The sequence below is a fragment of the Antrostomus carolinensis genome, unplaced genomic scaffold (genome assembly GCF_000700745.2).
Source record: "Antrostomus carolinensis isolate BGI_N321 unplaced genomic scaffold, ASM70074v2 scaffold12848, whole genome shotgun sequence".
Classification (NCBI taxonomy): Eukaryota; Metazoa; Chordata; class Aves; order Caprimulgiformes; family Caprimulgidae; genus Antrostomus; species Antrostomus carolinensis.
Genome location: NW_010333740.1, coordinates 1 through 10,103, shown reverse-complemented (window position 1 = coordinate 10,103; position 10,103 = coordinate 1). Strand labels below are relative to the sequence as shown.

The 10,103-nt window shown below is 42.6% G+C and overlaps 1 protein-coding gene across 1 annotated transcript; it reads left to right on the top strand.

Annotated features, from left to right (window-relative positions):
* Positions 1-254: 254 nt before the first annotated feature.
* Positions 255-9,757, top strand: CCNH (cyclin H). The gene is made up of 6 exons (XM_010173974.1): positions 255-374; positions 4,063-4,136; positions 4,424-4,634; positions 4,939-5,102; positions 6,986-7,056; positions 9,642-9,757. The coding sequence occupies exons 1-6, from the start codon at positions 357-359 to the stop codon at positions 9,755-9,757; spliced, it is 654 nt and encodes a 217-aa protein (XP_010172276.1). The 5' UTR covers positions 255-356.
* The last annotated feature ends 346 nt before the right edge of the window (positions 9,758-10,103 follow it).

Here is a 10,103-nt window from a genome sequence, read left to right as displayed (position 1 = left end):
GGGTGAGGAGGATGAGGGTGAGGAAGGTGAGGGGGGTAAGGGTGAGGTGGGTGAGGGTTAGGAAGGTGAGGACGATGAGGGTGAGGAGGAGGGGGGTGAGAGTGATGGTGAGGTGGGTGAGGAGGAGCGGGGGGATGAGGGTGAGGGTGAGGAGAATGAGGGTAAGGAGGAGGGGGATGAGGGTGAGGGAGGTGAGGCGGTGGTGCCGTAGCGCAGCCCGTGAGCTCAGGCTCGGCTTTGCTCTGTTCAAGGTCCAGCAGACCGATCCTGTCCTTCTGGAGCCTCATGAGGAGCTGGCAATATGCAAGTATTACGAAAAGCGGTTGCTGGATTTCTGCGCTGTCTTCAAGCCTGCCATGCCGAGATCTGTGGTGGTAAGCAGCAGTGCCGGCTTGGTGTGGCTGTGATCAGTGTATGGTTTGATGGCTAACGACCTGTGGGCTTCCTCCCCTCCATATCCCTTCACTTGCTTCCCTTATTCATGAGAGCAGGGATATCTTTTGTCTTCCAATGCTGTGGTCTGTGTTTCAGACTGCTTTTTAGCTCTTGTCGTTTTCTGGGTAGTGCAACTGTTTCCAAACCAAAAGAGTTATTTCTCAACTTCATCTCTTTCTTGTGGTTATTAGTTAACTTTTAACCATTTTCTTTCCCTTGAGGAAAGAGTAGAAACGAACCTGGTGATAGATAGATTGTTTATACAATAACATTATCTCACTGCAACTAAAGGAGGGAATCCCAGACTTGAGCTGTCTGGTCCAGCTGTTTCTCAAGCATCGGTGCTTGTCTGAGCACAAAGCAAGCTGGTTCAATCACCTGTACTGGCAATAAACTAACCTACAAAGGGAAAAAAAAATAAAATCTTTGAACTGAGTTAACTTGAACACAGAAGAGAGCACTTTGAAATAAATAGTGTGAGGTCTTAGAGCTGAAGCCAGGATGAAATTGTGCTTCTTTTGTCCCCTTGCCATGAAGATGTATAACCTGTGTTGTCCCCTGTCAGTCCTCCCTTTTTCTGTCAGTTATGGTGAATAACTCAGATGAAGAGTGTCGTGTCTGAAGATGCATTTGAAAAGTAGAAGTACGCTGTCATTACAGGCTGTGTGGAGTCAGGGCTTTTATTTCAGAAGTGGCCCCATGTAGAATGGATGTGCAGGGTGGTGAGAGACTGAAAGAGTTAATGTCTTGTCTCAGACTTTATGGCAAGCTGCAGGTTTTGCACAACAAATTCTGCATAAGAAAAGCAACAGTAAGAGGAGCAGTTAGCAGGATGCAGAAGGCAGTTAGCTGGACTGAGAAGGTGTGTTGGAAGATGCTCAATTCTGTGTTCTGACATGCTGAGCAAAACACCACCGTATATACCCAAAGCTCATACAGAGTTCGTTGGAGGAAGGGGCTCCACAACCACCAGGACCTCCCAAAAAGACTCTTCAGAGTGTCACCTGCGCAGTTGGCCAGGAGTTACATCAGTCCTGGATTGAAGGGTGGGTGCTGAACTGGACAAAGACATAAATTGAGAGAGCCACGTGCATGCCCACCAGCAGAGACCCACCAGTCTTGGTGTGTGCCCATCACCAGAGAACTGCCTCATCCGTTTTGGAATCATCACAGGATCCAAGGATGGTGATGCTCTTTCTTATCTCTTTCCTTTCCTGTCCCTCTTTTCTCTCTTCTGGATTTTTTCCAGCAAGAACCCACATTGCCAACGTTTTTACATTTTCCAAGTTCAGGTTATTTCCATTATAAATAAAACATGTAACTGGTTGTTTGGTGTCACTTCACTTTAATTTAGCCAGAGGGGATTTGCAGAATTTTAGTTGCTCTCCTTCTGCCTCTGAGGTGGGACAGTACACTTTTAAACTTGCATCAGGGACAGGATCCCCTTGTCGGTGCTAAAGGATCAGGCCTGTCCCTGAGAGGAGTTAGACACAAGGACAGACAGTCCTCAGAGGACTAACAAAGAGATCTGTTCCCTGTAGGCTGTTCCCTGAGAGACCCGATTGTCTCAGTTTTTAGAGAAATAAATAAAGTTTAAACTTGGAAAAGTGTTGGTCTGTGGGGTTTTGGTAGCTGTGTGGGTGGCAACACGAGGGGTTAAATATAAGAGGTTGCATATTTTTGTGGTGGAGGCTTTGGGGGTTGAAAAGATATTAAAGGAACAATTAAATGAATCTCATGCCCTCCTTGATGTAGAAGATATATATGTAAATTCTGGTGGAGAAAAGGAGTTGGAATTGTCATACCCTCTTAAAGATTTGGAACATGTGATAGAAAATTAATCTTCCTGAAGGGGAAGGAGCCAGAATGCAAAAAATAATCCCAGTAACATAAACTGAGTATGTCTGGAGAGTGTCTTTTACCAGGACTGACAGCATCTTGCTGAGTGAGGATGAAGCAAGAGGGTATTGGGGGGCTGGGAGTTTTTATAGCCACCAGTGCTAATAGAGAACCCTGTTCCCTGACCCAAGGAGTGGTATTTTGGGTGGGCAGAAGGAGAAATCCCGTTGAGGGAGGTGGCACAAGAATTAACTATGGATGGTGAATGGGAATTGATGGTCAGGGGGAGGCTAAATCTAAAGCAAATCTCAGAAGTGTGGAGAAGGAGGGTGTAAAAGCTATGCCTGTGCTTAATCCTTGTCCCCTGCCCCCGGTGGCAGGGCCAGCACGACCTCCTGGTAATAAAAGATAAATGCTATGGGCAGAGGGCTGATCAAAAGGGGAATATTGTTTTCATGCTAAGGTTTGGGTTCTTATTTCTGATGACTGGCCTTACCATTGTAAAATGTGTGATTTGGCGAACGTTATCTTCTCTATCCTCTGTCCTTTATGTGAAAATCACCACCCAGGATGAAGAATAGGCAAACAATGAGCCACAGGGTGCTGTGAGAGACTGGAAGAATTAATGTCTGTCTCAACCATTGTACTAAGGTGCAAGTTCTGCACAGCAACAAGTTCTGTGTAACAAAAGCAACAGTAAGAGGAGCAGTTAGCACGCAGGTGGGATGCACAAGGCCTGTTGGAGGATGCTCAGTTCTGTGTTCTGCAGAACAACACCGTATATGCTCAAAGCTCATACAGAGTTCATTGAAGGAAGGGACTCAGCGACCACCAAGACCCCCTAAAAAGACCCTCCACAACCTTCACAGTGGCACTTGTGCAGTTGGCCAAGAGTTACATCAGTCCCCACTCAAGGGCTGGGGGCTGAACTGGATAAAAAACACCAACTGAGGCAGCCACGTGCATGCCCACCATGGGAGGGCTGGCTCTTCTGTGTCTGTATCATCACAGGATCCAAGAGTGGTGGTATCTTTCCTTATCTCCTTTCCTGTCCTTTTGTCTTCCTTTTTTCCCCAGATTTTTTCCAGTAAGAACCTGCATTGCCAGTGTTTTTACGTTTTCCAAGTTCAAGTTATTTCCTTTATAAATAAGATGTTTAACTGGTTGTTTGGTGTCGCTTCACCTTAATTTAGCCCAGGGGAATTTACAGAACTTCAGTTGCTCTCCTCCCACCTCTGAGGTGGGATGGGACATGGGTCAGACTGGCCAAAAATTGGTTTCCCCTGCTTTCATGCCCGTGGCATTTAGATCAGCTTGGAAATTTGCAGTGACAGACTGAAGTACTTCTAGACACACAGAGAAGTGTAAACACTAAACGTATCAAAATGTTGAAGTCAGATGTCTTGGCTGGGATTACTCACAATTTTCGGGATAATTTTTTCAGTCGTTGGTTTTTAAATTTCATTTACATGTCAGATTTTTCTCAAGAAGATACTGTAGACTTTGTGAGCATTGTCTTCCAAAATATGTCTAAAAAGGGAGGAAAAGATAACCAAGCTGCTATTTTATAAGGTTCTTGCAGGCATAAATGTATTACACTTCGAAATATTTAATGACGTGGCATTATGGTGCCTTGGTGTATCGTGTATGTCTCTTATATATATTAAAACTTGCCTGTTATGCTTTGTGAATTGTTTTTATTTTTTCTTAATTTTCTTTTATTTTCTTTTATTTTTCCATTTTTGCTTCTATATTTACTTTTCTCTCTGTTTTTTTTTTTTAATTTAGGGGACAGCTTGCATGTATTTCAAACGCTTTTACCTCAATAACTCGGTGATGGAGTATCATCCTCGGATAATAATGTGAGTTATCAGCTTACCTTGAGTTTTTCTATCCAGCAGAGCATTGGAAGTATAATCTTTATATCTGTAAAGACTTGAGAAAATGAGAAGGGAAATCCAACAGCTTAAATATAAGTAAAGTATGGTCACTTCCAGTTTCCATTTGGAAAAGTTTGCTGAGTTCAGAACATGGTGTTTTGAAAATATAAATTTATAAAAAAATATAAATATAAAATATAAATTCAGAACTCTTGATAAAAAGATGAATGCTGCAGATGTCAATTGTTTGCTTTTTTCCCCTCCTCAAGGCTGACATGTGCGTTTTTGGCCTGTAAAGTAGATGAATTTAACGTGTCCAGTGCCCAGTTCGTTGGCAATCTGCGAGAAAGCCCTCCTGGACAGGAAAAAGCTCTCGAACAAATACTGGAGTATGAACTGCTGCTTATTCAGCAACTGAACTTCCATCTTATCGTCCACAATCCGTACAGGCCGTTTGAGGGATTTCTAATCGATCTGAAGGTAATATTGTTTGATATGCTATGTACTCCATATAGTAATGTAATTCAAATCTGTTGGGGGTTGTGTTGGAAAACTTTATTTCCTTTTGTGCCTGTGATCTTAATATTAAAATCTAGTTTCTAAAGTGATGGGCAGATATGAGTCGGTTTAGTTGTGATCTTCAAGCAACTTAGATTGTTTTTGGAATAAGAAGGTCACCTGCTACTTTTTCGCTTTACAGAATATTGTTATATTGTGTGTTCTGAGCTAAAAAACCAGAAGATGAGGAACAGGTACTTACTTTCCTAAAAACTCTACTTTTTAGACTCGCTATCCAGTGCTGGAGAATCCTGAGGTTTTGAGGAAAACAGCTGATGACTTCCTCAATCGAGTGGCTCTGACAGATGCCTATCTGCTCTTTACTCCCTCTCAGATAGCTCTCACGGCCATATTATCCAGTGGTTCAAGAGCAGGAATTAATATGGAAAGGTAGTCTTTTTATTTTTCATTATAGGTATGATTTAAACAGTTTATTTTCTTCTTGTATAAAATGGTTTTGTTCTAGACATTCTTAACTAGTAGAAATGTGTATTTACTGATTGTTAACACCCTGGTATGCTCTCTATGCTTGAAAACTGAAGCAGTTACGGTTTTTGGGTTGTTTTTTTTTTCCATTTTGAAAAAGTAGGTGATAAATGCAATTAATTGGCATCTGGTTTTTGTATTCTTATGGAAGAAGACACAAAATTTTCAAACTGACAACTTTGCCCTAATCAGAACAGAATAGGGTTTTCAGACTCATTGAGGATTAGAGTGAAGGAAGTGGAAATACAGTAGAAACTGAGAGTATGAAACACCTAAAGAATAACATAAAGAAAAAAAAACCACTTAGAATTTTAAGGTATCCGAGGCTACAGAGTGAAATGAAATTACACTGAACTGACAACTATTACATGTGTGGAAACTAAGTGATGTATTTGGCTGGTACAACTGTTCAGTTTCCATGGAAACGGAATGATAGGTGCTGTTTTAAATCAGTCCCTTCTTCCCCTTCTGTGATCTAGCCACGGATGTTTGCAAAAGCATTATCCAACACTGCCATATCAGTGCTGAAATGGATGGTTTGTTTGGTCTGGGTTTGGTTTTTTTTAAGGACAAAACATACTCTTTTCTTCAGAAAAACAACTGAAGAAGTTGCTGTATTTAGCTGTATCTGGAGTGTTTTAATCACATGATGCTCTGTGTGAGCATTTTGCATCAGGTGCTTAGTATAACTTTAAACTTACTGATCTCATTCCTGAATTTAAATTCTAAATTCAGAAAAGCATGCTTACAAAGAGAACTAGAAGGATTTGTAGATAGCGTGTGAATCAAGGTATGTGAACTTTATCTTTGCATATTCATGAAGAACTCAAGTCCGTGTCCCCTGTCTGCACCATACAGTTGCTGTAACCTTGTCATTTATTGCTTTATGTGAGTTTTGAGGTGCTTGGACATGACAGAAGCCCATGCTGCAGCTCAGGTCTTGTGCACCCGTGAGTAGGTGTGACTGCAAAGGTGAGACTGAACGTGGAAGGTTTGAAAACATGTCGCTCCCACGGTGTCAGTGTATACATCAGTTAAAAAAGTTAGAGCTTCAGGGAAAAAAACAAATTAAATTTCAGTTCTGGTATCAGCACGAGGTTAAGTAATACTTTTAAATTAGAGCTCTGCAAGAGCAGTGATGCTAATAGAGCAGCTCCTAGTTTACAGTAATTAATATCTTCACAGTGGCTGGTGCCTCAGTCTGTGTGTTGGGGTTTAACCCAGGTAGTGTGTGTATGTGTTCATGTTCTTACTAAAGGGAAGTTTGGATTTCTGAGGGAAGAGGAAGGGACTGAGAGACTCTGTAAGGCAGCATTTAGGATTTGCTTTCAGCTGCCAAAAGAAGCAGTCTCATCTTGCAACCTTTGCTGTCTCTTGGTCTGTCTGAAGACTACTTCACTGTGAGGGTGGCCAGACACTGTCCCAGGTTGTCCAGAGAAGCTGTGGCTGCCCCTCCCTGGAAGTGTTGAAGGCCAGGCTGGATGAGGCTTTGAGCAACCTGGTCTAGAGGAAGGTGTCCCTGCTGATGGCAGGGGGGTTGGAACTGGATGATCTTTAAGGTCCCTTCCAACCCTAACCAGTCTGTGATTCTGTGATTCAGTGACAGATTTGCTTTTTCATCACTTTACAGCACTGATGTAACCAAAGTTTTCATACATTCATAAAGGTCTGTCAGGTGTAAGTAACAACTAATACACATTTTATTAACTAATGGCAGCTGCCACAAATACTTACGACACTTTTAAGAAACTTCTAAGACACTTTTACTCTTCCATGTCTCTTTGCAGTTACTTATCAGAAAATCTTATGCTGAAAGAAAACAGAACGTCCTTAGTCAAGCTGCTAGATGGCATGAAATGTAAGTAAACATTGGAAAAATAAGATAAACAGTATCTCTAAAAGAAGAAAAACAGCTTTTTTGCAAACAGCAAAAGCTTTAAACAGAAAGGTGTGCTTCAAGTGGTGTTCTTCACCTGAGGGCTGGAATAAGGGAAGTAAACATGGGCAGTAGAATGAACACACGGATGCTGGGGGAGAAAATATTGAGACTTTCGTACAATATAAACAGATTAAATTTAAAAGCAAAGGGCCTGGTGCTTCTCAGAAGATAAGTGTTACAGTTAATTAAGTGCTAGCAACTGACTCAAAAATGAGAAATGTGTTTTGGGAACTAGATGATGGTTTTTTTAAGTCAGGATAAAATGCTTCTTTCCAGTCACTGGGACTTAAAAATTACAGCTTCAGGCAAAAGCCTGCAAAAAACCACTTGTACCAGCAGAGGGTACCCTTTCTAGGATAAATGATAAATGCTAAGTCATACGCCAGGATTGTACTTCACTTCTGTTTTGCAACTATAGAGGTGTTTCAAAGGGTGTTTAGGTTTGCTAGTGTGAGAATATATATATTTATATGTGTGTATATATATACACACACACAAAAAAATACTAAGCTAAGATAATGGGGAATGTAGTACACTGATTATTAACCTCTTTAATTAAATGAAAGGATTTTTTACCCAGCGAAGAGTATGCTCATCCAAGCCATGAGTGGCCAGTTTCTCCAGGAGAATGCTGTGGGAAGCAGTGTCAAAGGCTTTACTAAAGTCTAAGTACACCACATCCACAGCCTTTCCATCATCCACCAAGTGTGTGACTCTGTCATAGAAGGAGATCAGGTTAGTCAGGCAGGACCTGCCTTTCATAAACCCATGTTGACTGGGCCTGATCCCCTGGTTGTCCTGTTACGTGATGTGTGATGGCCCTCAGGATGATCTGCTCCATCACCTTGCCTGACACCGAGGTCAGATTGACAGGCCTGTAGTTGCTTGGATTGTCCTTCTGGCCCTTCTTGTAGATGGTCATCACACTGACCAGCTTCCAGCCAGACAGAACCTCCCCAGTTGGCCAGGGCTGCTGATAAATGATGGAGAGTGGCTTGGTGAGCGCTTCCACCAGCTCCCTCGGTACCCTGGGGTGGATCCCATCCAGCCCCATAGGCTTATGGATGTGTAAGTGGTGTAACAGGTCATTAACCATTTCCTCTTGGATTATGGGGGCGTCATTCTGCTCCTCAGTCCTGGCTACCAGCTCAGGGGACTGTGTATTCAGAGAGCTGCCTGTCTTACCATAAAGACCGAGGCAAAGAAGGCATTAAGTACCTCAGCCTCTTCTTCATCCTTTGTCATCCAACAAGGGACAAAGATTCTCCTTTTCTCTCCTTTTGTTACTAATGTATTTTAAAAAAGCATTTTTTATTGTCTTTTTGCAACTGCAACTAGATTGAGTTCTAGCTGGGCTTTGGCCTCTCTGATTTTCTACCTGCATACCCTCACACGGTCTTTGTAGTCCTCATGAGTTGCTTGTCCCTTCTTCCACAGATCATAAACTCTTTTTTCCTGAGCTCCAGCCTGAGCTCTCTGTTCAACCAGGGCTGTTTTCTCCCCCGCCAGCTCATCTTCTGGCACATGGGGACAGTCTGCTCCTGCACCTTTAGAATTTCTTTCTGAGAGAGTGTCCAACCTTCCTGGACTCTGCCCTTCAGGACTGCCTCCCAAGGGACTCTGCCAGCCAGACTCCTGAAGTATGCCCTGGGAGAGTCCAAGGTGGCAGTTCTGCTGACCCCTCTCCTGACTTCCCCAAGAACAGAAAACTCTATCATCTCATGATCACTGTGCCCAAGACAGCCTCCAACCACCATTTCACCCACCAGTCCTTCCCTGTTGGTCAGTAACAGGTCCAGTGGGGCACCTTCCGTGGCCGGTTCCCTCACCACCTGTGTCAGGAAGTTCTCTTCCACACATTCCAGGTGCCTCCAAGACTGTCTCCTCTCTGCTGTGTTGTATTTCCAGCAGACCTCTGGCAAGTTGAAGTCCCTGATTTATTTCAGTGTAGTTCTTTGTGCTCAGCTTCTGCTGTAGTTAAATCTTTCTTACATATGAAAACTTTGATCCTCTGAAGTTTTGAGTGCCATGTGAGATGGGAAGTTTTGTAAGTGAGCAGTTTGGGAGCTGGGCAGGAGTTAATACTTGGAATATCTCATGCTTGCTCTGACAAATAGAAGGTTTTTACTTGGTAAGCTTTCTGCACCAACTGTTTGCACAGTGTTACATGTTGCCTTGTAGTGTCTTTTGACTCTGTTTAAAAACTAGATACCGTGCTTTCAAAACCTTACAGAAGTGTGGACTTTCTTAGATAATGTTTTTAATCTATGTACCATTCTGATTTTTTTTTTCTTGTAGGTTTTATTTTTTTCTAGCTGAAGCTGTTTGAAAATGTACACTGTGCTCCTGTTGTAATGTTGTGAACTGTTGGCGTAAGCTTACACACGAGGGATAAGCAATAACAGTACTGATACACAATAACTACTGATTGATAAGCTTGTGTAATTCACGAGGTAGAGGAAAAATTACTTAATTTGCTTAGAGCTGTGTTGTTACCACTGTAGGCATGAAAAATCTCATAAAGAAATACGAACTGCCGAGGCCTGAAGAGGTTACTGCTCTAAAACAGAAATTGGAGAAGTGTCACAGCTCAGAGCTTTCACTTAATACAAACCTGTAAGTAAATACTTAACTCTTTGATGTGTTAAACTTCTGCATTTTTATTACTGTAGAAACATTAACTTTCTTGGCTTGTGGGGGCATACTGTTCACTTGGTGGAAAACTGTCTGGATGGCCGGGCCCAGAGAGTTGTGGTAAATGGAGTTAAATCCAGCTGGGGGCCAGTCACCAGTGGTGTCCCCAAGGATCAGTGTTGGGGACAGTTCTGTTTAACACCTTTATCCATGATCTGGATGAAGGGATCAAGTGCAACCTCAGTCAGTTTGCAGGTGACACCAAGCTGGGTGGGAGTGGAGAGGGACCTGGGGGTGTTGGTGGACATGAGTCAGCAGAGTGCCCAGGTGGC